The 27,243-nt window shown below is 27.2% G+C and overlaps 4 protein-coding genes across 5 annotated transcripts; 3 read left to right on the top strand and 1 right to left on the bottom strand.

The window, feature by feature from the left end:
- The first annotated feature begins 1,124 nt into the window (after positions 1-1,124).
- On the top strand, positions 1,125-6,732 carry LOC126901860 (facilitated trehalose transporter Tret1-like). The gene is made up of 8 exons (XM_050678725.1): positions 1,125-1,560; positions 2,642-2,731; positions 4,007-4,157; positions 4,216-4,604; positions 4,662-4,803; positions 4,878-5,068; positions 5,665-5,930; positions 6,090-6,732. The coding sequence occupies exons 1-8, from the start codon at positions 1,558-1,560 to the stop codon at positions 6,304-6,306; spliced, it is 1,449 nt and encodes a 482-aa protein (XP_050534682.1). The 5' UTR covers positions 1,125-1,557; the 3' UTR covers positions 6,307-6,732.
- A 938-nt stretch (positions 6,733-7,670) lies between these two features.
- On the bottom strand, positions 7,671-10,157 carry LOC126901863 (uncharacterized). Its single transcript, XM_050678728.1, has 5 exons — positions 10,033-10,157; positions 9,839-9,974; positions 8,335-8,411; positions 8,057-8,237; positions 7,671-7,975 (listed from the first exon to the last, which is right to left on the bottom strand). Exons 1-5 carry the CDS (start codon positions 10,087-10,089, stop codon positions 7,857-7,859), a joined length of 570 nt encoding a protein of 189 aa, XP_050534685.1. The 5' UTR covers positions 10,090-10,157; the 3' UTR covers positions 7,671-7,856.
- Positions 10,158-14,341: 4,184 nt separating this feature from the next.
- On the top strand, positions 14,342-20,072 carry LOC126901864 (facilitated trehalose transporter Tret1-like). Its single transcript, XM_050678730.1, has 7 exons — positions 14,342-14,589; positions 14,631-14,646; positions 16,036-16,578; positions 16,697-16,940; positions 17,127-17,329; positions 17,601-17,866; positions 18,813-20,072. The coding sequence occupies exons 1-7, from the start codon at positions 14,525-14,527 to the stop codon at positions 19,054-19,056; spliced, it is 1,581 nt and encodes a 526-aa protein (XP_050534687.1). The 5' UTR covers positions 14,342-14,524; the 3' UTR covers positions 19,057-20,072.
- A 1,625-nt stretch (positions 20,073-21,697) lies between these two features.
- On the top strand, positions 21,698-27,197 carry LOC126901859 (pancreatic triacylglycerol lipase-like). Of its 2 annotated transcripts, none has more exons than XM_050678723.1 (7): positions 21,698-22,427; positions 23,628-24,037; positions 24,126-24,375; positions 25,017-25,288; positions 25,355-25,502; positions 26,609-26,738; positions 26,832-27,197. In XM_050678723.1, the coding sequence occupies exons 1-7, from the start codon at positions 22,307-22,309 to the stop codon at positions 27,019-27,021; spliced, it is 1,521 nt and encodes a 506-aa protein (XP_050534680.1). In that variant the 5' UTR covers positions 21,698-22,306; the 3' UTR covers positions 27,022-27,197. The 2 variants fall into 2 exon arrangements, with proteins under 2 accessions (XP_050534680.1, XP_050534681.1); XM_050678724.1 differs by having other exon boundaries at positions 21,699-22,427; positions 26,609-26,767; positions 26,832-26,971.
- The last annotated feature ends 46 nt before the right edge of the window (positions 27,198-27,243 follow it).

Raw genomic sequence — 27,243 nt, 5'->3', positions numbered from 1 at the left:
AAGACTTTCGTAATACATTATTTACTAACATTTCAATAAAAAAGAAAATAATAATAGGACGTATAATCTGTTTTTGTAATCATAATTGAACAAATTTATGAAAACTGATATAAAATTTTTGCCTGTTTTAATTATATAATAATCTCTATGGATATATTTAAAAGATAAAAAACAAAATAATAATTTACTGTTGGTTTAAAAGAACTCTATGTCGAACTTATTTAATCGATATTAAATTGTACTAAATTTTGAATTTATTAAACACCTTAATGTATCATGGTACATTAAAAATTATTTGACTTGAAAATTTAAGTATGGGTAAACCTTTTTGATTAAAAATTATAGTGCAGCACTGTATAAAATTCCGATAATAATAACAATTGCATGTAAATATCACGTAATTGTTTCATAACAGCCATATTTATTACTACTATTGATACAATATTACTTGAGTATAATATATAATTAATGAATACTAATTATGGTTTCTAAAATTAAAAAAATTTTCTTCGACTTTAACTATTAGTTTTAAGTATTCTAAACATCAATTTTTTTAAATAAATGGCTAAATTTTCATTCGCACTGGTACATTCATAATTTTTTTAGTTAATTATTCAGTTTATCAGGAACTATTAATAATATTTATAATTAGAACATAATTATTTAATTTAAACATTCAAATTAGTTTGATTTTCAATTATAATTTATTATGAATTATCTATATTGTGTTGCAAATGATATTTATGAAATACTTTTTCATTCCCTCGTATACCTTAGTTTAAGTATATCAGATTTATAACTATAAATAATCATAATAAAATCATTTAAGTTCATCCGGTTTAACAGAAAAAAACCCAACAAGCCTACTTTGAAACTGCAAAGATATAATAAATGTTAATTTTGATTAGTTAGATATTGAATATTCCTTAATTACTCACCGGGGATTCATGTTTTAACTTGATGAAAATAATGAATAATTCGAATAATATTAATTTATGTTTGCGTTAATAGTTTGCTTTATCAATGTAGCCTCATTAAATAGATGTTACTACAGAATTCTAAAGAAACGATAAGATTCAATCGAATTTATTTAAGATTAATGTTTAATTATGAAATGATTTACGCACTACAATAGCACATTGAGTCTAGAGATCTCCGGGAGAATAATATACTGATGCAATTTTTTGTGTTCATGAGATATCCGACGTAGTATTTAAGTTTTTATTGTTAAAATTTTTAAAGATATACTTAATTAATTTACATCTCATTTCACTTTTCTCATAAGCGGATGTATTTAACTGTGTTACTATATTTTTTTCTGATAATTTACACAAATATCGAAATTTATGAACAACAAGATCAAATTTAATGTTTATGTCTTAGAAATCAATACACTTTATTACGTCATTATTACATCTTTTGTTTTTGGTGAAAAAATTCTACGCGAACTTTTCAATCAAATGTCAGTATGTAATTACCATGCGCCCACTACAGCTGGATGATTCTTTGCATATTAAATATATACAAAATAAAACGAAATAACACTTAAGTTTCAATATGGTAAGAAATTAAAAAAAAATTAAATTAACTTAATATGAAAATTTGCAAATTAACAAATTTTTATTGCCAAAATTAGAACATATTCAAATTTTATTTATGGAATTTTTTATCGTAAATTATTAATTGTCTTTAAAATTGTATATTTTTTAAACCATATTTTAATTTATAAAAAACATTAATTATACTTTAATGTAATTGCATTAAAAATAAATAGATTTCATTTATGTTGTTTGGTAAACAAGATTACATCTAAATGAAATTTAATTTTGATATAAATTTATTTGTCTATATCTGTTGTCTAGATTTAAATTTTAATTAAAAAATAATTTTTTAAAATACTTATACAATCATAAAATAAGAGAAGTTAGCAAATATAATTGGGGAAATGAGATATTTTCCAATTTATAAAAATTAAATAATTTCATAATTTACTTTTATTTGAGTACAAAGTTTCCCTAAAATCTAGAAACGTAATTGATGTATCAGATATTTATCATGATGTTTATTGATTATTATTTATTTTATTATTATGATTTAATTTTATTGTATATACGTATATATGTATATTTTTTATTGTTCATGACATATACAATAAATATATTGAACTTTGATTAAAATAATTTTATCAATGAAAAAATGTTAAAATTTAAACCAATAAATGTGTAAAATAACCTCGATGATTAAATCTTTACCTATCATACTAAAATAATTTTTGTCCTTTACTCTTCTAATTTGCAGCTAAATTTGCCTAAAATTTATACTTTATGAATTATATAAAACTTAATTGTTTGATTTTAAGACTGTAAANAATCTGCAGCTAAATTTGCCTAAAATGTATACTTTATGAATTATATAAAACTTAATTGTTTGATTTTAAGACTGTAAATGTTTATTACATTGATATATTTAAGAATTTTAATAAATAGAATGAATAAATCATATTAATAAAATAAACATCTACTTTAATTTAAATATTAACATGTGATAAATGAAAAAATTATTTTGTTCTTTACTATATAAAAAAGTATTGCTTTTAGATTGAATTTATATATTTTACAAATAATTTCTATATTACTTACAGATGAAAAAAGGAAATAACATAATTATGGATTACAATGAACAAGAGCAAAATAATAACTATCAGTATGGTATTAAATCTACATTTGCACAAGTTAGTCATAATATATGTCTAAATATAATTTAATCGATCGAATAGTTAAAAATCAATAATCTAATCATCTAAATAAATGTCAAAAATTTATTTTGATTTTTACTCTTCAAAGTATCTTTTTGCAATACTTAATATAGTAAAATGAGAGTATTTTAAATAAACTTAAATATTTGGTTAAAAAAACCACATGTATATTTTTAATTAAAAAAAAATTTTCGTGCAGTAAATTATATTTTAGAGTTATCTTTAATCACATTATATAAAGTAATACTTTGCTTTATTAATAAATAATAAAAATGATAAGATTATTTTCTTTAATTAATACTTGTAAAATATTAGATGGTTATATCATCTGTTATTACCTATGCATTTTTTAAAATGTGAATTAATGCAATTTACATCACTTATTGAACATATTATTTGCTCTGATTCTATGCTTCATAAAGGTCATATTTTTTTACAGGCATTATAAGTATTAATTAAATCAAATTCTTTTACATTTTTTTTATAAAAAAATTTGACGATGATCCTTAAATGATACTTTCCAAAGATTTCTGAGTATCATTATTTTTAAGTAATTCATTATAAATAATTTTCTTTTTTATAACATCAATAAAAGGTAATAAAACAAAAAAAAAATAACNATAATAAATAATTTTCTTTTTTATAACATCAATAAAAGGTAATAAAACAAAAAAATTAACTTCAAGTCGAATTCTTTTAAAGAAGCCCTCACTTTATATGTAGATACAAGAAGCCAAACAGTATACATTTAATTAAATTCATAGATAAAATATGAATTCTTATTGGTCAATAATTCTAGTTACACTTGTAAGGTTAAAAACTTGTAAGGGTAAAATTATTAATATAATTTTAACTGAAAAGTCAAATTATTTCTATGATTTTGATTAAAGGATCAATAATATTCGATTTTCAATTTTTTTTTTTTTTTAATTTAATAACTCTACGAAGTTATTCTTAGTGAATTATTCGCGAGACAATTTTTTTAGTACACCTTGAGCGTTTAAAAACGTTATCAAATACGCTCATTTCTGCGATCATTTTTTTATTTTAAATCTGAATTTTTTACCAGACCTGTCTATAGAGACATTTGAAAAGTATCCTGAAAATTTTATTGAAATCTGTTGTTATTTGATCGAGTTATGAGATTTTTTTTTCAAGTCTACGCGCATAGTTGTTAGTAAAATAAAATGTTGCTTTACGCATAACCAAATTTTTGTAAGTTTATTTAAATTTCTCTTTTATTTCTTTCAGTGTTTTGCTATATTAGGAGCTTGTTTTTTGCAAATTGGACTTGGATGTCAAATGATGATGCCCACTGTTATAATAGGTTCTCTTGAGACACCTGATCTTACAAATTGTAAAGATTCTCTAGTTATGTCAAGTACTGAAGCTTCGTGGTTTGGTTAGTACGATCGCTTTCGAATGTGTATTTTTTTTTATTAACCCAAGTGTATTCTCAGGTAGTCTATTATACTTGTGCTCTCCGCTCGGAAGCTTTGTCTCGTCACTATTACTCCGACGTCTGGGACATAAGAGATGCATGATATTGTATAACGTTCCATACTTATTGGCCATCGTCCTGTACTATTATGCAAAAGATGTTGAAACTTTATACATATGCTCGGTACTAACTGGATTAAGCATAGGTTTAGCTGGTGGACCTAGTACTTCCTATCTGAGTGAAGTATGTGAACCCAAGTTAAGGGGTGCATTAACTTCAGCTACAAATGTATTCTATTTTTTTGGTTCGTTGATAGTAACCGTGATTTATGCAATAACCATGCAATGGAGACAAACCGTACTACTTACAACCGTAGTACCAGTTTTGACTATAATAGTTCTGCTAATGGTAATTATTAAATAAAAAAAAATCACATGAGTTTTTAACAAATATTCAATAATTTAGACGCCGGATTCGCCTATCTGGTTATTAGCTAAAGGGAAGCACAATAAAGCCCAGAAAAATTTAGGAAAATTAAGAGGATGGATATCCCACGATAAATGTGTGAGCGAATTTAATGAAATGGTTATTTATACGATCGAAGCTGGTAAGAAATTCTGATTAAAGCTTAAGCTATTATTGAAATAAAAAATAAACTATCGTTAATTTTATACAATTTAGTTGACGGAAATGAAACAGAAAATCTTGGCTCGGTCTGGCGACAACTGATACAACCCGATGTGATCAAACCATTTCGTCTTCTAGTATTCTACTTCTTCTTTTCAAACTTACTTTCTGGAGTACCGTATTCGCCATACTTAATAGAAGTATTCACTAGATTTGGTGCTCCTGTTAACGTGGAATGGACAATAGTATGTTTTATTTTATTAAGAACTAACGAGTTGTTATTGTCCAGAAATTTTATAATTAAATCGTTATTTATTATATAGACTAGTTAATTATGTATGTTGTCATTCAAAAATATAAAGTTGACACCTCTATAAGGTATAAAATATGAACATAAAAAACACATAATTGATCAATTGAGAGAAACATGGATAAGAAAATAAATCCTTAAAACTTTATTTTTCAACTATTTAAATGGTTCATGAAAAATTAATTATTCTATATAATGTTTATTTTTATCATTGTTCGTCACTGAATTTGTTATCTATAAAACAAATGGTAAAAATGAATAAAAATGTATAATAATGTATAATAATTACAAAAACAAATTGAGTAATTCATCACATTATTTTACAAANAAAAAAAAATTGAGTAATTCATCACATTATTTTACAAAACATTTTGTCACAGCTTCTCTATGAAAACCTTAAAAAATAAAGTTGTTACAAATAATACGCCACTCCCGACCATTATAAACGACAATAATACATAATTACTATAATTAAACTTTTAACTCTAATATTATTACATGAAAACTAATGTTTGGTTGGTTTTGTAACAGTCATTTTCAATGCTTCTGGGAGTTTTTGCTGGAATATTGACGATATTCTTAGTAGGAAGACTTGGAAAACGGTTTCTCACACTATCAACAATAACCATTTGCTCAATATGTTACATATCAATTGGATTTCTCGGTATCTACCGCGATTCCTCAAATGAATCATTTTCTTGGTCAATATTAGTATTGTATCTGACAACAACTCTTGCATCGTCCCTAGGAGTTATGCCTATTGCATGGATACTTTTAGGCGAAGTTTTTCCCATCAAGTAAGTAAACAAGATGAATAATTGTTTTTGTTGAATTTTCCAATAAATATGAAATAATTAAATATATAAAATATAAATCACATTTTAAAAAATCGCTTAAAAATTTAATAATTTCTATTTTAATTTTTGCTTACAATTTTTTATGTATAACTGTTTCAGGACTAAAAACATAACTTGTAGCGTGTGTTCAGTATTGTCATTTGTCTTTACTTTCTTTTTCACTAAATTTTATCAAGATTTTGAACACTTAGTAGGATTTTACAATACGTTTATCTTTTTTGGAGCGGGAGGATTGATTGGATTGATTTATTTTTATTTTTTCTTACCGGAAACTGAAAATAAAACATTAAAAGAAATTGAAGAATTTTTTAAATAATAAGTTGAACACTGTACCATACAGGGTAACTGGATATCTAGTCATTACTGAAGGACATGTTTTGGAAAGTCGCATTGTTTCAGAACTTTTGAAGTTTGAAAGTTCAAAAGTTGATGCATATTCATGCTGTACTTTGAAGGGCTTGTGAAGTCAGTAAAAACATCTTTATTTAACGCAATTTTTTTTACATCACTTATAATATGTCACCAATAATTATAATATTATGTGAACAAATACAACAAATTTGTTGTTTTTCTCATGTTTTAAGAGACAATAAAACAAGCCTTTCAATAATTATGTTCCTTTGATGTATATGTTTTAACATTCACACCAAATTTTTTATTTTTAATGTAAAATAATAATTTTTATATTTTTATTAAATTACTACATTTGTTGAATTTTTAAATTATTTAGTATTTTTATAACACATAAATTTATTTATATTTTTTATGTATTGCTATTAAGTTTACATGTCTTAATGTAATTCTTGTTTCGTATAATAAAATAACACTTATACACAGCTGTGATAATAAAATATGTTAGATTATTTTATTTCTTAAGAGGTAATGATTTGGGCCACGCAATATATTACGGAGTCGCCACCCTCATAGACACCTAGTAGTCAAGAAATATTGGGTAACCAACACTTATGTGAGGGGTTTAATTATAAAAAAGTCACCGGACAATAAGTGGATTAAAAACAAAAAAGTTAAATTGAATTAACTCATAAATGTTCAAAAATTATTAACCACCAGTTATTTTTTAGTTAGATCATCTTTTTGTTTTTCAATCATTTAAACATGTATTGTTCTATTTAAAAATGTTAAGTTATTGCAATTTTAAAGGAAAAGAAAAGAGATAAACACAATATTTATTTGTGTTAATTTAAGTGGATTGGAAACTAATAACTTCTAAAAAAAAAAAGTATACTAAACGTTTGAAGATAATGCGTGAAAAGAAATTTAACTCATGTCAAATGCATTGAAACTACAACACATCATTTAATTTCAGTTAAGTAGTATCGCCATTGTTGTGCTTACGCTGGTAATAACAAAACTTTTGACAATCAAAAATAATACATTTTTCACTACAAAAAGGTCTATTGATTAGTATCATAACTTGATATTCAATATTGATATTACTAATTTACTATTTGTCTTGAAAACTTTCAAAAAATTGAGTAACGTAATTTTTTTATAGTAAGGGCGATTTATAAAAATTCACAAAATACATATACTAAATACACTTAATATAACTTTTTAAATAACTTTTGGGAAATCAAATTAAATTCAGATTACCATTGGCCATCTCTTTTAACGTCAATTAATAAATTATCTATTAAATAAAAAAAACGAAATACTATCTTCCATGATGTTTAGGTAATTATGTATATTATTCTATATATCTAAGATAAAATATATAATAAGTATAAAAGCTAAAATTTATTATTCTTATTTAAATGAATTTAATCTATATAATAGTTTTAAAATTGAATAAAAAATAAATAAATCAATATCACATTATGAATCATTTTCATTGAATCAGCAAAATTATTTTTCTTTAAGAAATATTTGTTCATTCTTAAATTTAATCAAATTATTTTCATCAAATTCAATATTAGGCATTCTCATTAAAGCGTTATACAAAATCTTTGCAGCCGTCATTTCTCCTAGACAAAAATAATAATTTGACATGATAATATACTATGTTAAAATTTTTTATGTCATTCTGATAATTTTCAAATAGTTACTTATAACATGGAACTTTAATTCCATATCTTTGCAAATTTTTTCTGCAATTGTTTGATCACCCCTCAATATTAAATCATTAGTAAAATTTCTCACTTCATCAATATTAAACAAACCGTCCATATTTTTATCAACTTCAGTTAATTTGTTAGTGAGCATTGAAACCTCAAATTTAGTAAATTTCTTTTTTTTTTATTATTCGACATTTATTTCCCAAAAGAAAAATAAAAAATTAAAATTAAAATTAAATTTAAATTTAATTAATTAAAAACTAAATTACCATTACATCTTTGTCACCATCTTTATTTATCCCTGCCAAAAAATCTAAAATTTCTTTATAATATATGCAAACAGGTCCTAAAAAATGTTTCATTTAATTTTAATTTGAAAACATTAAATAATTTTTTTTATATTCCTGAAAACCAATATACAAAATAATTGTTTAATTATGATGCACGTGAAAAATATATTAAAAATTCAATTATTAAAATCAGAAAAATTTTAAAAAGGAAATAGTAAAATGTATTGGGTATAAGGTTGACGTTTGTTACTGAGGTAACAATTTCCCTTGGGCGTACTCAGAAATTATTTTGGGAGGGTATTTAATATTTTTTACTTTGGTAAACATGTTATAGAATTTTTTTGCTAAAAATCAAAGTGATGATCAACAAAATGGTCATTATAGCCATATTTCTTAGAAGTCCGCCTAAAAAATATTGTTAGCACTGGTTCAAGGGGAAAAATATGCCCCTGGTATACACAATAATTATTAATATTCTAATTATAATAATTGGTTTAATATTACAGAATAATTACAAACAAAATAGGCAGGATATTATTTCTGGGACTATGTAAAAAATTCAATTTTGATAAGAATATTGGTTACTGTGATTTAACGATAGACGATAGCATAGTTGTCATAGGCGGATAGCATTTTTTACTTGTTTTATTATATAATAAGATTACTTGTTAATACTGTAGTTATTAATTATGTAAGAAAAAAAACTTTATATGGTTAATTTTTGTAAAAAATAATTAATTGGTGAAGAATAGAGCGTAGTATTATTCTTACTAATAATTTCATTTTACATATTTTATACGTAAAAATTATGAGAAAAACACAAAAATTTCTATAAATTATTGAGCTATCAAAAATTTTCTGGATATTTAAACTAAATATTTTAACACAAAATTTTTACCATTATTAAATTTTGAGTCGTTTAATGTAATCATAATAATATATCATTAAATTATTTTTCTTAATAACAACATATGCATTGTACTAGATTATAAAATACAATAAAAAGAATTAGATAAAAATTATCTAATTAAGAAAATAAATTATTGATAATAACTTTTGTAACATTATTTTATAAGATATAATTATTTTTACATCATGACAGGAGGAGGAGTTGTGCGATGTCGAAATGTTTAGAGGTGAAAATAAACAGAATTGCTCTTCAACTCCATTCTTTATTTTTGAATGTTAATAACTTCCGAAATACTGGTTCAAAATTTGTTTCTTATTTCTAAGCTATTTAAATATATGTTTCATTAAAAAAAAACTAAATATGACAAAATTTATAAAGAAAGGAAGAGATGATTGTTTTGTCTTAATTAAAGTATGTAGGTACTAATAATTTCTGATCAGAAAAAATTATATATTCTATGTATCTTTTTGAGAACATTGCGTAAGACACAATGAGCAAATCATTCTGTATATATTATCTCTGAATTAGGCGTGAAATTGTTCGGATGAGTTTAAACCAATTAATGTAATATACCGTTTATTTCAAGATTTAGTTTATTCTCAATTTTAAATGTTTCTTTCAAATATTCATTTAAATCACTCTGTTCGAAATTTGATTTTTTAAATAATAAATCACAAAAAAAAAGATGATCTGAGTTGAGTCCAACACTGCAAATAAGACAAATTATACAATTTAAGTATTGAACGCTCAATATAATTGTATCTTACCTCTGTTCCAACCAAAAAGTATAGTGGGTAAACCAAAATAATACTTTGCAAATACATAGTAAATACTTAAGAAAGAAATACACAGTCTAATTTTTAGAAAATAATGAAATTGATTTTCGTTTAAATCTTTTTATATTTAAAAAATTAACTATAAAATAACACAGCATTTATTTTTTAGTTTGAACAAATTGTAATTCTCTCTAGGTAAATGTATATTTAAGCACAATAGATTTATCGTTTATTTATCAATAATATATGTTTTTGCTTTTTTAAAGTGCGTCCTTTAAAAAAATTGAATCAACAATTTAATAATACTGACGTGTAGCTTAACATTAGACTATTATAAAAAAATTAATCTTCAATACAAGAAATATTAGTTGTATTCAGCTGAATATTTTTTTAAACACCATTAAAAATCTTAAAAATATATTTATACCGTTATACGTATCTCAACAACTATGTTATCACTATCAGTGCTAAACATTAGTACCTTTATTAAGAAAAACAATCTATATATACCCCTATGACGTCATCATCTGTTCGATTTTGACATTATTTTTCGATAATAAACTCACTTTTTAATAATCCCATTTAGATAAACTTTTTTATTCATAAGAATGTTAAATTTCTTTTTTAAATTAAGATTTCTGTAATTATTTAATTAATTTATATTAGTTTATGTGACTAAAGGTCAGTAAATGTTCAGCTACCCAATTATCAACTTCCTGTGTTATTTAGGTTTTTAAATACTCATTAAGTGTAACCCCTATGTTCTATTTTATCCGATACGTTACCTGTCATAACTTCCACATGGCATTTTAGTATCAGATATCCCCTTTTGTCTACTTTTTTTAGGGTTTTTTTATTAATTTTTTTAATAAATATCTTTATATTTCAGATCTTAAAACAATTTATAAAAATTCTAAATTTAAATTAATTTATTTTACCCTGTTCATTTCTAACATCTAAATATAAAAAATTTTATAATATTTAAATATATTATTTATATTAAATAAAATACACCAACGATAATAGATTTAAGTTCAAAAATTCGAGAAAGCTCTGTAATTTAACGGAATTTTAATTGCTCATAGCATATTTAAATGTTGACACAAATGTTTTGAATTTCATTATTAGTACACGTAATATCATTAAAAGTATAATTTTTTTTCGGAAGTTAATAGTATACTATGTACTGAAATTAAAAAAAATGATCCTATCCACCCCCCACCCCTTTAAAATAATAACAACTTAAGTTGTTTAAAAAAGAACATATATGTTTAATTAATTTAAAAATAAGAAAATGACAAGTCGATAACAACTTTTTAATCAATATTTTAATAGATTTTAGCACTTTTATACTAGAACCGGAAGAGTAGAGAGGTTCATAAATGTCCAGAGATAAAAATAAACAGACCCTCTTTATATGACATATTTTAAAGGGATATTAAAAATATTACAAATTATAATTTTAAATTTATATATTAATATTTTTATTTTATTTAGATGTTTTGTGTAAATGTAAATAATATAATGTTTTAAAAATATATAATTAATTTTTTTTATAAATATTAAGAATTTTTTATATTAGAATTTAATAAAATTAAACATGAGAAGATATAAAGTAGCATTTCACCAGCCTCTATTGTCACCATAATACCACAATTTTTTTTTAACTCTCATTGTGATTTCAAAATTTTTTAATTTTTAAACATAACAATTCCGAATTTGTAAATTATTTAGTGAAATTCATAAGAATTAAAAAATTATTTTTAATTTTCAAATGTTTATAAAAGTTGAGATAAATATTGAAAAATTAAAAATTTTCTTATACATTTGTAATTACTTTTTATAAAGAACCAATTGGTTTTTTGCCTGGAAAGACAATGATAGAGCTACTTTTTGTGTAAGATAATTAATAGAAAAGAAGAAAAAGCTGTGTATGTTATTTATAGGTTTGGAGAAAGCAAATGATTAAGTACCGAGAGAGATTTTGAAGTGGGAATTAATGAGAAAAAAATATTAAAAAGGTACATTAATTTAATAGAGGATATATACATTGGCTTATGTACCAGAGTTAAAAGTGTAGGCGAAGTAACAGAAGATTTTAGGATAGAAGTATAGGAGTTCACCAAGATTCTTCTTTAAGCTCTTTCTTACTATTTTTTGTGATGAAAAAAAAATTGCTAGAGAAATATAAGGAGGTTCGGTGGTGCATGTTATTTGCGGATGATATAGTATTAAAAGTGAAAATAGTGAGGAAATTAATCAAAGTCTAGAGATGTGGAGATGAGCTCTTAAAGAAAATGATTAAGAATAAGAAAGACAGATTATATAGAGTACAAGTTTGGCAAAGGAGAACACGAGGTAGTTGAAATGAGGAAATTAGTAGCAATAAGTGAGGACGTGATAGGAGAGATAGAAAGTTTTAAGTATTTACGATTAGTTGTGTAAAAGAACGGTCAAAGTAGTAGTGAAACCAACTATTATGTATAATTCAGAGTGTTGGACAGTTCACAAGAGAATAAAGCAGAGAATGAGTATAATAGACATAAGAATGCTTAGATGGATGAATGAAAAAATATGATAAGAAATGATCATATAAAAGAGTGCATAGATATAGAGTTAATCATAGATAATATGAGAAAAAATAGACTTAAATGTTTTGGTCATATTATGAGGAGAGAGGGATCAGCAGCTGTATGAACAATTATGAAGATGAATATTAAAGAACGAAGAGGTTAAGGAAAACAAAAAAAGAAATGGAGGGATGTTATTGAATGCAATAATGACTGTTGATGTGTGCAAAGATGATATGGGAGATCATGTCAAGTGGAAGTTAAAGATAGGGGTGGCCTACCCCTAGTAGTTGGAATAAAAACGAGAAAAAAAGAAAAAAGAAGAATTACTTTTTATGAAACCGAAAAAATCAAAATTTCATTATTAAAATAAAATAAAAAAATGATTATAGATTTAACAGTCAAGATAACAATATATCCTTTTTGGAGAAAGAGAGCTGACTACCCTCATATCAAATACATCCTGTACTCTTTTAAAAGTGTACGCGTTAGGGATTTATAAATCCATAACATTACTGTTTTTATGCTAATATATAGAAAATAACTACTACATTGAAAATAACGAAAAAGAATTTATAAATATAGTATAATAAAATAATTAATAGTATTATAAGAAATATTATTGCCTATTCTAAACTCCTTTTAAGTATATTTACTAATAAATTAAAAACAAAAAAACCGTATAGTTGGGACAAGAATAGATTTGTCATTAGACAGTAATTTATATAACTATCATAAAACGCTTCAAAAAATAGATTAATCTCTATTTTAGACTGTTTATTTGCATAAAAAATCAATTAGTAGACAATAATTAGAAAAAATTGTGCATTTTTCTTCTTTATTGGCTGATTTCATATAATAAACCATTGATTGATTCACATTTTTTAACTTTTAATACGTTTTAAAATCTTAAATTTCATATAGGTTAAAAGTTGCCACATAAATTGTGTTTTAGTGTACGTGGGTGATCCGTTCAATCTGTTTTTTAACTAAGATTATTAATTGGATTTTTATAAAACACATATCAAAAGAAAGCTCATTGTTGATATGAATTTGGTAAATGTCCATGATTTTTTAAAAAATTTATATCAATTTCAAGTAGCAAAAAAAAATTTCTGGTTTACACGATACTAAATTTTTGGCAAATTTCCATAATAAAAAAAATTAGAGGAATTTTATCAATTTTTAAAGAAAACGACTTCAATTAAATATAACTTGGGTTCTTTCCATAAATTGATCAACAACATCGCTCCAGTTAGACTTAAAAAATTTTATGACAACCACAATAAATACGCATTATAGTATAATCAATACTTATCAGTTTCTCTTTATAGCTAAAACATTGGGTAACAACAATATAATCTTTTACTAAATAAGATAGTTGTTTTCTAAAATTTGTGAAGTAAAATAGAATAAAAATTATAATGGTTTATTTTTTTCAAACAACCGTTTTAATATTTTATAAATGCGGCATAAAAATCCTTTTTTTAAGTTGAACATTCATGAAAGTTCCACTGTATGTTGAAATAATTAGNGAACATTCATGAAAGTTCTACTGTATGTTGAAATAATTAGAACATTTCATATTTAACTAGCATATAAGGCATTATTTAAATGAATATATTGATGCGATATTAATTTGTATAGCTTTAACTATCCTACTTAAGGTCATTGACGACCACCCGAAACACCTTGATCTATCTCATCGCAACAGTTGCGGTGCAAGAAAAGACGTGCAATCAATTCATTGCTGGCCGTAGTTCGGTAACAGATACATAGCGAACTCTGTAGCTACATAACCTGGAATAACTTTTTTCAATTAAAACTACAATGAATATTAAAATAGTTTTTGTGAAATAAAATATCCTTACTATATAACGTTTTGTTCAGTTAGCATTATTTATTTATAAAAAATGGAAGATATTGCGTCACCAAAGGTTGATGCAGAGTTAAACAAATCTGAGTATAACTCACTCAGGTCANTGCAGAGTTAAACAAATCTGAGTATAACTCTCTCAGGTCTTCATTTGCTCAAGTATGTATACTTATTTACTTGATTTTTTTGTTTTTAATCAAATTTTGATATAAATCAATTGTTATTAAATTAATTATTTTCTAGTTTATTATTGTGCTATCAATAACTATAAATTTAGCATAGAATATAAACTCAAAAATTAATATAATCTTAAGGTTTTTATTTTTATATAATGGAAAAAAAATATTTTGAAACTATTTAAAATTTCGACATATTCCTATAAATTAACTGGCAATTAACAACGTGTTAGTACTCACAAGAACAAAATACTTAATTTATTTTTAATGAAAGCCAAAATAAAGAAAACTATGACAATAATTGACTCTGCGGTTAATAACTTTAAAAAATTGAAAAAAAAAATTGACATATGTAATACATATGTAATACGAATGCTTGACAATCACTTCCTAAAATGAGTAATTCTTTAACAATAACATAATTAAATTTAAACTATTATAATTTATTCCTAAGTATACTAAAAGACTTCTCAAAATTAATATATCGTTGCTACAGGCTAGTGGCATCCTTGAACTTGAAAACGTCAAATTAACTATCGAAAGTAAAAATTTCTTTTCTAATAATTTTTTTCCTGTATTTTATATGCTCATAAACAAAACTTTGTTACTAATTTTATATGTTAAATTCGGCTATCAATAAACACTACTATTTTAGTCCGAAGCGATCAAATATACAGTTTTTAGTCAACTCTTTAATTCAATATTTTACATTTGACGTCAATTAGCAAAGTTCTTAGATTAAACGTTACTAAAACATTGATATAGAAAGTAGGAAGACTACTAAACTTCAAGGACATTTTTTCAGCATCAATACAATTATTAAAGAAACTAGAGTTGTATAGACCTCATAAAGCGAACGTATGTGATTAATGGCATTGATTTACAACCGCAATGATTTGTAAACATGTTCACGCCTAAGGAGAAAATTATGCACTGAAAACCATTGCTAACATTTTTATTATTATAATTATAATCAAAAATGGCTTCAAATAGGATAATTATTTTTAATTGAATTTATCCGTTATCACTGTGACAAAAACAAAATTTGTTACAAAGTATAATTTAGGGATAGCCTTATTAAGATTACTATAATATTTATTATTTTTTTTGAAATAAATAAATAAACTTTATTTTACAAAATTATAAATTTTGTTCGTTGATTTTTTTTTTATTCGTACCTTTAAATTATTTTAATAATTTGCGCAACTATTTCTTTGGCAGAGAAATTCAAATGTGTAAATGCTCATTTACTTTTACTGTTTGTCACAATCTATTTTCTCATTTTTCAAAATAATTAACCAAAGTGACATTTGTTTTTCGTATTTCAATCAATACTGTCAATTATAGTTACATTTTTTATGATTAATTTCAGATAAGCACGATTATCGTGCAAAATGTGATTATGCTTGGATTTGGCATGTCTCTCGCCATACCCACAGTTGTCATCGGATCGTTATTATCAACTAATGATGAAAAGGATAGTGATAACGCTGTTATATTATCTGTGAGCGAAGCATCATGGTATGGTAGCGTATTATTAGTATGCCATCCCACAGGCGGCCTGCTATCGGGTCTGCTACAAGAAATCATTGGTCGCAAGTGGTGCATGGCCGCCGTTAGTGTTCCTCAGCTAATAGGCTGGTACGTACTATGGAAAGCCACTACGCCGTTTGATTTGTACATATCGTGTGTAGCACTAGGACTCAGCATGGGCTTAAGCGAAGCGCCAATTCTTACATATGTCGGCGAAACCATCGAGCCCAAACTAAGAGGGCCGTTGTCATCAGTGTCCACATTTACGATCATGTTGGGCTCTTTTATAGCTTATCTGATGTCCACAAACATCCAATGGCGAACCATAGCAATGCTTAATATGTCAGTACCAATCATTTCCTTCGTCGCTATTACCTTACTGGTGAGTGTAAAATTGCTCCACGACATATACTTGACACATTTCTCTTAAGATTTAACTACCTTTACTCTTGTCATCCAATTCTATAAGGATAATTATTTACAATTTCATTTGTTTTCAGACAACTGAATCTCCAATTTGGTTATTATCGAGAAATAGATCCAGTGAAGCAAAAAAGTCGTTGGCTTATCTAAGAGGCTGTGTGAATACAGATGAAGTAGAAGAAGAATTCTCTGACATGTCCATGTACGCGGGGTACAATAAGTGTGCAGACCCAGAAGCATATGGTGACTGCGGTTGCGATCAAAGACGGCTATCTTATGTAAAGTACTTGCAGATTAACACGACTGAAGATGCAACCATTGGTAAAAATCTAATTATTTTTAGCCATTACAAGCAATACAATTTCCATTGTGTTGTAAGACAAGATTTCCATTTGTATTTAAAATTCGAGTGGAACTGGTTAATTTTAAAATTTTAAAGTTCCATTTCAACTATACGTGTACTTTTATCAATGATCAAACAATTACTTTTTTTTTTTTTACTTTTAGGAGATCCAAACTTCGAAATAAAAAAAATTATGCCATGGACGGACGCATTAAAACAAATCTGGTCTTCAGAACTCAACCGGCCATTCATATTCATCATGCTATTCTTTTTCTTTTGGAACTTTGCAACATTCATTCCTGCCAAACCTTATTTGATTTCCGTCTTCGAAGAAATTGGATTACCATGTCGTGCTCACTGGACTTTGGTAAAAATGATTAATTTATTGACTTCTTCACGGTTGCATAAAATATGTATTGACTGCTAAAACCCTACAGCAGTATCGTCTACTATTATGTTGCTTAGATGACCTTCGATACGTTACAATTAATATACACATCTACAATTTATTTCCTATTAATTATTGATGTCTTGTAGCAAATTTAATAAAACAATTTTAATTTATTAAGAAATTTTTCTCAGAAAAAACTTTATGTTCAGATTAATCATAACGATAATTTATTTTGTTTGCATTTTAGGTTTATACGTCAATTTTAACACTGATCGGAACACTTCTAAATGTCTTTACTGTTGCTAAGTTTGGCAAACGTTCAATAACCTTAATGTCCATGACTCTTTGTGCACTTTCAATGTTGGGCATTGGATTTTATATGATAACAGTCAAGTATTTCTCTTTTGAGAACTCATGGATACCTATGATACTACTGAACACATTGTTCTTCTTTTCCGGTTATGGCGTTTTCCCTATGCCATGGATGTTGGTTAGCGAAATATATCCAACCAAGTTAGTCTACAGTAAACTAAATTTCCATTATAAGTAAAATTGGTAAAACGTTAATAGAGAGATAAATTTTGATAAATAAAAGACCTAGAATAGTATTCATTACTAAATATACTTTTATTTTGCTATTTTTTATAGGCTAATAAAAATGGGGATTTAAGGGTAAGATGATGATTATTTTTGAAATTTAAAAAATTAAAAATTGAATGATTGATAACAAGTTTAAACGGATAAAAAAAATTTTAATTATAAATAATTGTTAATTTATAATTTTTATTAAAATGCTCACAAAATTTTAGTTTAATTAATATAGTTGTAAATTACTATGGCGTAGATTTTAAAATGTTGTGTTATTATAATATATATTAACACGAAATTTCTATTAAAATATTTTTTTGAAGTTTAATTAAAATGTATAAAGTTATATTAACAAACTAACTAGTACGTACATACGAGGTACGTAGGTATTAATATTTAAATTGAAAATATAAATTTATCTGACAATTACCTAATCTTTTGTGTTGGGCTCAAATATCAAACTTAAAAAGAACTTTTCAAATCGAACTCTTAGCATGTTCAACTATAAGAGTAATTTTTTTAAATTTATTTATTCATATGCAATTCCTTGTTTTTATCGTTGGTTTTAAAAATTAAATTGATTTTGAACTAATATTATGTTGAAAATTATAAATACATACTCATCGGTTATAAAAATCGTGCGAGTAACCTTTTTAATTCAGTCATTACCTAATCAGTGTTAATGCAATATGATTTAGTATGTCAATATATTATTGATATATTATATAAATAAACAAATATCATTAATAACTTACAAGCAATTTAGTATACTTGAATATTTTAACAAAAAAACATAAATTTAAATCAAACTAATTGCGTAAATTGTGATTTAAAATTTGTTAAAAATAATTTTGAATTTTATTTCCAACAGAGGTCGTGGAATTGCTAGTGGACTGACAGCAGCGATGGCATTCTTGATGTCGTTTGTATTCACCAAAACATTTTTAGATTCACAAGCTTGGCTTACTTTACCAGGACTCTTTGTTGCTTATGGTGCAATTACTCTAATAGGAACACTGTATTTATATGCTTGTATGCCAGAAACTGAAAACAAGACTTTGCAGGAAATAGAGAAATTTTTTATTGGAGACTTGGACAGTCGAGATAACGAATAATTTATTTAGAAAATATTTTTTTATTTATTTATCTAACACTAACACATACAATTGAAATATTACAAGTATACAAACTAATTAATAATTAGTTCGTATAAATGTTGATAAACACGCAATGTATGTGTTGGAAAACGGTATTCCTAATAATTATAGTTTTAATTTATTTTTGCATTTACTTTCCCAAACGGATTGAGTTATTTATTCATAAATTAACAACTATACTATAAAGATATTATTAGTTATACAAATATTTAAAAACTTGTGCATTATTATTGTAAGAATATTGTACATATTTTTTCAAGTCGAAATTTGAACTCTGTGATAAATGAATGTGTACTTATGTATATAGAATATAAAGATTCAAATATTTATTTTTTTACATTAAATGTACCCAGTGGCAGTCAAATGATTTTTAGTGGGAGGGGATGAAAAATCTTTACAAAAATAGTATCCCATTGAATTAACACACATATAGATAACCACCAAAATTAGAATCAAACATTCGATATTTATGAAATACACTTTTCATATTATTATGTTCAATAAATCTTTAATTAAATATTATATTCATATAGTGTCCAAAATATTGTTTTTTTTTTTATAAATTGGTCAAAAATATCAACAAAGGAGGGGATCCATCCAACTAAACTTCTCCCGTTTGACCGCCACTGACTATACTAAGAATGCGGTAGCTTTTTTAATACTCATTTACTATGTATAAAATTATTATCTGTGTAAAATGTGCTACACCGCAAATAATTATACGCACAAAAAACTAAAATCAAAATTCGTATTAAGAATATATATTTTATCCGTATGTGATATAATTTCATTAGTATATTAGTACAACACATTCCATAGTAACAAAAGATTAAATAATGAATCTCATAACGGATAACGTCACTGATAAAATTGTACAGTAATTAGGAAACGCAAGTTGAGACTCCGGTAAATGATTCATTAAATTCACAGATAAAAAAGTATATACCTATTTTCCGATCTAACGTGACGTCAAGTTTTTTTTTATATTTGAAGGNAAAAAAGTATATACCTATTTTCCGATCTAACGTGACGTCAATGTTTTTTATATTTGAAGGATGACTTTTAGTACATAATTTTTCTAAATGGTATTCACAAATCGTCAGCATTTACGTCTATTTTCGCTGAATCATTATTTTGGTTTCATTCAAATATGTAATATTACGTCTACGAGTAAATTTTAATTAAATAACATAAATATATTGTAAACAAAAAAAATGATAAGAAATTATACAAAAATTATAAAATTATTTTTAAATTTTTCGTTTGTTTTGTAAATAATAAAGGTGAACAACTTCTTTAAAAACCTTTAAATAAAATAGTTTAGCCGTAAGAATATATTAAAAAATCAAGTTATCGAAAAAAATTAGATAATCGGTAAAAAAAATGTTATTTGATAACTGAAAAATGTCATTGCCATAAAAGATTATAATTATAATAAATGGTTATAAGAAATTTTAAACAAAAGAATATTGATAATCGATACATTAATATTATCAATATAGTATTAAAATGTATTAAGTGATTTTGTAAAAAACTACAGCGTTAAAAAAATGTTATAACATCTTCCGACTTTTTTTACTAACATCAATTAAGCGTAAGTCACCATCTGTGACAAAACCGATTAATTATTAAAATTAAAACATCCAGTCAAGTACATTATTGTATAGTAGTTGATTTCATCGAATTTAGAAAATTAAATAAAGTTTCTGGATCAGGTTGGCCTTGCTCAAGTTTGTTGTTTTTTTTTTTTTATTCATGAGATTCTACTGCAGTTAAATTAGATCGAAGCCTTGACTAGTGAGCTAAGTAACATGACTACATATTGATTTATTATTTAGATAAAGAATAAAAGAAATGTTTGAACACTTAACGGCCTATAAATTTTATGAATTTAAATTCTTTATAGTACAGAATGATTATTTTTTTTTTCGAAATCGTCACAATTCTCGAGGTTGTTTTTTTTTATGCTAACGGTGCCAATAGTTCATGAAATGTTGTTTGAAATTGCCTAATATACGAACGGATAAGTTCTGGTGTGTCAAAAGAAGGAAATATACGAACATTGGAAAATGGCGTACGCAAACAATGTTACTGATTTGATCGCGTTTTTTTTTTTTTGCATTTCGTCTAATAAAATGCTTCCCTCTCGGTTTTATAAAATACAGTAGATAATAACAGTATTCCGATTTCGACGTTTGTTCGGCAAGGGTGTTTTGAAAAAAAAACGTTTCAAAAATGTTGTCACCTGTTTTATTGAAAAATATGGACTTATAATTACACAATAAATTTTTTTTATTTATAAACTTAATGTATAAGTTATTTTTCTTAGTCGTCGTACAATAATTGGAAAAGATGCGTTAAAAACATTTAAAGTATTTATGTATGGCGCCTGTTCGATGGCGACGATATCACCTCCCCTCGAGTGCACCACTAGTATTGGACATTTTAGCGACTCGATGATTTTTAAAAGGTTTAAAGTACACAGAACAACATTGTTCGATAAAGTACAATTACTCGTTGGACTTTGCCTTGTGGTCGCACGAAATCCATTTTAATAATAATAACCGAACTATAATTTCAAGGAATTCATTACCGACAAACAAATCGCCCATGTAAAACGCGGTTAACTGTTGTCCGGTTGTGTTTTTCGTGCGAGTGCCGACCACTTGCAGTTGTTACGTTGGAGCGTCACATGAAGTGTGTTGGCCTACCGAGAACAACATGTTGTTCAAAACACTCGTTTTGAAAAAACAAACAAAACCGTCAGCGGCATTTGACGCGATCGATGCCAGCGCGCCGACTGACCATGTCATTTGCTGAACTTTGCTCGGCTGCAATTAAGTAATCGTCGGGCTTTTAGCCGTCAAAACGTACAAAACGCGCGTCGTGTCGATCAGACCGCGCTCAGCATCCGGTGCGCGATCACCATCGCAGAGAATTACAACAACACTCTTACAAACGTTGGCCGTTTCCATTGTGCGGTGTAATATTTGTTCTCTAGAAAAGTAAATAAAACAACTGCTCGAAAATAAACTTTGGCGCATCGACGTGACGTCGCAATGAACGCAATTCGTTTGCCTGACAACATAAATGTTCTGAATGTGTAAATGTTTATTCGTCCGGCTCCGAGTGGCTAGTGCAAAGTTATTCGCGGGAAAAATATTCAATCAGTCCGATTTTTTAATATTAAATTACCGAATAATTCAACATGTTCAATCACACGGGCAGTCTGCTGCTGCAAACGATGCTTTATTTGGCGCAGACTGATAACATCACGTTCCCGGCCAACTACACCGACAGCGCGAACAACGTGACGTTGGAAGGCGACAGTAAGTACCAATTGTGTACCGTCTAATTGAACGACACGGCGGTGAAAGAACGTCTAAAAATATACCTGTCAACAAACGTTATTAACGATGACAATTACTGTTTCGATCAAGTTAAACACCGTTAATTGTTCAAACGTTTTGAACGCACGCGGAAAAAAACGCGCGTAATTTTAGTATTTCACTAGGAATTTATTTTTCGCTGCCAACAAGCGATAGATTAGTGTAATCGCACTGTTATCACGAGTTCCGTGCTGCTCGTCTTGGCGCTACTTTAGCCTTTGACCATAAACAATTTTCAAGTAACGCGTCGGGTAAATAATAAAATTGGCTTATCGGATAAAAAAAAAGAAAAGATCCGCGCGTTCTCAAATACAGTTTTTAGACACTTATTGTTTATAATTCACGCGTTCCATTAGGATTTCAGCAAATAACGGGAAATTTAATTATGCAATGTCACGACATATCGAATTTCAATTGCTGAGAACAAAATGTGTTAATAATAAATGTGCTGTGTTATCGTACGATTTAAATTTAAACCTCGTAATACCTTCGTGTACATTTGGCGGTAGCATGAGATGGCGGAAGTTTACCAGCCTAACGTGATGGCACAAAGTCTAAAAAATTATTGCTTTTTATCTCTGAGGTTCTCTTCGGTTACTAATAGTAAAATGCTATTTTACTATGAAAAACATCAGCTAATATTGTACTTGTGGACTATTACAGCATAATATTCCTACAATAACAAATAAAAACTTAATACTCGTTCTGACAAACAGCAAATTTATATTTATTTTACTATTGTTGACTGATTTACAGATTAAGAGATTTTGTTAAAAAGTATAACACTGCAAATATTAATATTAGTATTTTCAAATAAAAATAGCCTCGATAAGAACATTTTTTTTTTAAATATATTACGTACAATTTTTTATGTATTCATTTTAAGTCGTTTTATAATACCGAATTATCTAAGCGATTTTGTTTTTAATGAAAAAGTAAAGATTCGAACAACGAATATAAAATTAAAACCAAAAAAATAATTTTTTAAATATCCACATAACTACATCAATTCAAAAGGAAATTATTGCTTTGACTCATAATCGCTGAATAGACGTTGTCAAAGATCAATTATTTCGGTTTGGTTATACCATACCATACAATAATTAATGAAATAACAATTAAATATTTTGATGTGTTTAGATGTCGGAGTAAAATGCTACGGCGAATACGGTTGTTTTTCGGTGACCGGTTTGTGGGAAGACCGACCGGCGAACGCGTTTCCAGAACATCCGGAAAAAGTGAACCCCCAGTACTGTTTGCACACGCGAACCAATAAAGACGAGTGTCAATGGCTATACCACAAAGACCCAAATTCAATCTACGAATCTAACCTCATACCATCAATGCCTACCTACTTCGTTACGCACGGGTTCTTGGAAGGCGGACAGCGATCGTGGTTAAAAGAGATCAGCAACCAGATATTAAGCCGCAACGAGGCCAATGTAATTCTCATTGACTGGGAAGGTGGATCTAGTCCGCCATACACTCAAGCGGTAGCAAATATTCGACTCGTGGGAAGAATCACCGCTCATCTCATCAATACTTTAAGGGTAAGTTTTCTAGTGATCAAACTTTAACGATCACACGAAAACTATTAATTTTTTTTTTAATTAAATTTTGCGGTGGTTAATAATTTAGAAAGAACTGGGCTTGAACGTAGCTAATGTCCATCTAATTGGTCACAGTTTGGGTTCACATCTGTCCGGATACGTTGGTAGCATTTTACAGACCAATTTCGGTATAACTTTAGGCCGAATAACTGGATTGGATCCGGCCGAGCCACATTTCAGCCAAACTGATCCAATGATTCGTTTGGACCCTTCAGACGCACTTTATGTAGATATCATACACACGGACTCGCAACCATTTATCAAAGGCGGGGAATTGGGTAAGTTCGTGAATTGCTCGAAAAACTAACAATACGTCATGTTTCAGCTTAATAGAAATTCAACAGTAGGAAGTCTGTTGTAAAAATAACTTCTATAAACAAATACTTTTTTACACTTGGTAAACATCGAAAACAATTAATAACATCTTCAGTCAGAAAATGTTTGTAAATAACATCAAAAAGAATTTAAGAAACTCATTTATATTTTCTCTACAGCCGATTAAAAACTACTGTTGCGATATTGTTTTGTTATTTTTATTGTTATGCATCTCGACGTAGACAACAATAGTATTTACTTTAACTTTTAAAAAGTATTTTTCTTTTATAAGAAATAATAATTTACTTTTTTTTAAATAAATATCTTTTATATAAGTCAATAATATTGTTTCAAGTACTCGCATAAAAAAAAAACTTTATTTTTAAACACTGTTGCGTTACTAGAAGAGCATTAGAAAAAGAGATTCCCGTTAAAAAATCTTTGTCTACATGTAGTCAAATTATATTAAAAAAAATAATATGGATAGTCGATGTATTAAAAACCCCCATAAATAATCTGTACCTGCGCTTCTACTTTAATATATAAAGTTTGACTCTACTAAAAATCAACAGTCTTCATAAATTGATGTATTCTCATTTAAAAGGTTTGGGAATGAGTCAGCCAATTGGTCACCTGGATTTCTATCCTAACGGAGGAGAAAATCAACCTGGTTGCGATCAAGGCATGATGAATTACATAAACAGTGAAAACGGAAGTTTTTACCAGGGAATGAGAAGATTTTTGGCTTGCAACCACGTCAGAGCTCACGAGTTCTTCACTGAATCCATTAAACCAAGCTGCAATTTTATAGCTATTGAATGTGATTCGTACGAAGACTTCTTGAAAGGAGAATGTTTCTCGTGTTACAGCGAATCGGTAAGTAATTTTGCAGTGCATCGCACTGATAAAGTTCATAATTAATTTCATATAATGACGTTTTAGAATCCCGAAGGAAGAATATGCGCCGAAATGGGTATGCGGTCTACAGGTCATTGGAAAAGACACGCGCCTATGATTGCTGCCGGCGACGCCAACACGATGCCTCATTTGAGATTATTCACCATCACCAGTGAAACAGCACCGTTTTGCGGTAAATATTTATTTGCTTAAAAAAATCTTTTAAACAAAATGAATTGATTAAGTCTACTGGACGGTCATAATCGTGAAATTATCGACGTGCTCTGGAGAAGTTAGGTGTTGAAATTCCCACGATAAAAATAATTACTTATTTAAAATGCGATTTATAGGTAGTAGTAAACATTTTCCTGGCTCCATAAAAATATCCTGAGCATAACATTGTAATTTGATAATAAACGTACGCTAAAATAAGTATTAAAAAAGTGTCCTCAAAAACTTGACAAATAAAATGTAAAAAAAAGAGCTGACGCAGTGCGTTATTATTTTCTCGGCCAACACTGCCTACCTAAAAGGTGCTATGGAATACGCGTTAACAAGTTGACGGTAGCCTAGTGATCGGACACTGTAATTCGTCTGTGTCACTGGACGAATACCGCCTAACTTTTTCAGTACATAAACCTGACCGTCTGATCAGTTCACGGCAGCCGTTTAAAAGTTACCTTATCACTTGACGGTACAGATTTTCAGATGAACATATCAACATTTTCGGACCAGGAACTCGTGAGGATCATCGGCCGGTGTCATCATTATTCGGATTATCGAATTATGTTAACATCATTAGTAGACACCAATTGGTGGCCCACTTGAAAATCGCTAACTGAACACCGAATGACTTCCCGTGACACCTGGACGTATGATGCTTATAAAGTCCTGGTACTAGATTTTGATATTTGTTATAAAATACCAATTCATATGTAAACTCTTTGCGCAATACCTCATGAAGACCTGGTACGACATTTCAATCTTACGCGTTTTTTAGCATGTGATCAGGAACGTGATTTTTATCAAAAGTTGTCCTACTTAATGGCGAGTAGAAATAGAAAATTTCGATAATGATAACGTGATTAAAATACAATTTCGATTTGGTAGTAAATATTTTTTTATGTTTATATTTTTGAGTACCAGAATTTTATCAAGTCAAATTTGTTCAACAACCGTAAACATTGTTCGGTTTGTTCATATTTTAAAAAATGTTAACGAATTAATTTTTTTTAATTACACGTATGTAAAAATGAAAGAATTCTTTGTAATAATTAAATATATATCGATGACTTTCAGTAAATCTTTATCGAGTGACGATAACGTTGGCAGATTCTCAAGCGAGCAGAGATCACGGCGGAGAAATAGGCAATTTTGTATTACAATTGGAAGGTTCTAAATCAAAATCGAAAATGATAAACGTATTTAAGTAATTCATTGAATTTTCGATATTTATGAGTATTAAAATTTTAGTATGAAAAATTAATAGTTTTTGACAATTTTTCTTTATCTGTAACCATAGAGAACAGTATTTCAAACCCGGTAGCGTTCATCGTCGGGTTTTCGGATCCACATTCGCAGACTCAATTAAGTCTGTCTTGCTTTTGTGGAATCATTCAACTACAATGAACATTTTAACTTGGCGATTCGAAGCCCCAGTCGTATACATCGAGTCACTAGTAATTGAAAAGTTCAATAGCGGCCAAAAGTAAGTTAATTATTTTTAAAAATTATAATTAAAAGTGTAAATAATATAAAAATTCGTGAAAGCAGAACAACTCAAAATATACCACTTTTTTCAAACCTAATTAAATTATAGGCTTTTCAACATTTTTCCCACGGAGAAAAGTCTTGTGGTATAACGAGGTCCTCATTACAGAAAATTCCCACCCTTAATGTGACGCGGCCTAATTTATATTTAATTTATCTAAGTG

Source organism: Daktulosphaira vitifoliae, unplaced genomic scaffold, assembly GCF_025091365.1.
Source record: "Daktulosphaira vitifoliae isolate Bord-2020 unplaced genomic scaffold, ASM2509136v1 Scaffold_3, whole genome shotgun sequence".
Classification (NCBI taxonomy): domain Eukaryota; kingdom Metazoa; phylum Arthropoda; class Insecta; order Hemiptera; family Phylloxeridae; genus Daktulosphaira; species Daktulosphaira vitifoliae.
This window is presented reverse-complemented; position numbering and strand designations above follow the sequence as displayed.

Excerpts from the sequence above, each read along its gene's own strand:
- LOC126901860 (XM_050678725.1), top strand. Across the intron at positions 4,158-4,215 it reads TACTGAAGCTTCGTGGTTTG|GTAGTCTATTATACTTGTGC; the intron begins GTTAGTACGATC and ends GTGTATTCTCAG. Across the intron at positions 4,804-4,877 it reads TATTTATACGATCGAAGCTG|TTGACGGAAATGAAACAGAA; the intron begins GTAAGAAATTCT and ends TATACAATTTAG.
- LOC126901859 (XM_050678723.1), top strand. The coding sequence starts at position 22,307 with ATGTTCAATCACACGGGCAGTCTGCTGCTGCAAACGATGCTTTATTTG. Across the intron at positions 22,428-23,627 it reads CGTGACGTTGGAAGGCGACA|ATGTCGGAGTAAAATGCTAC; the intron begins GTAAGTACCAAT and ends TGATGTGTTTAG. Across the intron at positions 26,739-26,831 it reads AAAATGATAAACGTATTTAA|AGAACAGTATTTCAAACCCG; the intron begins GTAATTCATTGA and ends CTGTAACCATAG.
- LOC126901863 (XM_050678728.1), bottom strand. The coding sequence starts at position 10,089 with ATGTATTTGCAAAGTATTATTTTGGTTTACCCACTATACTTTTTGGTT. Across the intron at positions 8,412-9,838 it reads ACTAAATCTTGAAATAAACG|GACCTGTTTGCATATATTAT; the intron begins GTATATTACATT and ends AACATTTTTTAG. Across the intron at positions 8,238-8,334 it reads ATGGTGACAAAGATGTAATG|AAATTTACTAAATTTGAGGT; the intron begins GTAATTTAGTTT and ends TAAAAAAAAAAG.
- LOC126901864 (XM_050678730.1), top strand. The coding sequence starts at position 14,525 with ATGGAAGATATTGCGTCACCAAAGGTTGATGCAGAGTTAAACAAATCT. Across the intron at positions 16,941-17,126 it reads GACTGAAGATGCAACCATTG|GAGATCCAAACTTCGAAATA; the intron begins GTAAAAATCTAA and ends TTTTACTTTTAG. Across the intron at positions 17,867-18,812 it reads AGCGAAATATATCCAACCAA|AGGTCGTGGAATTGCTAGTG; the intron begins GTTAGTCTACAG and ends TATTTCCAACAG.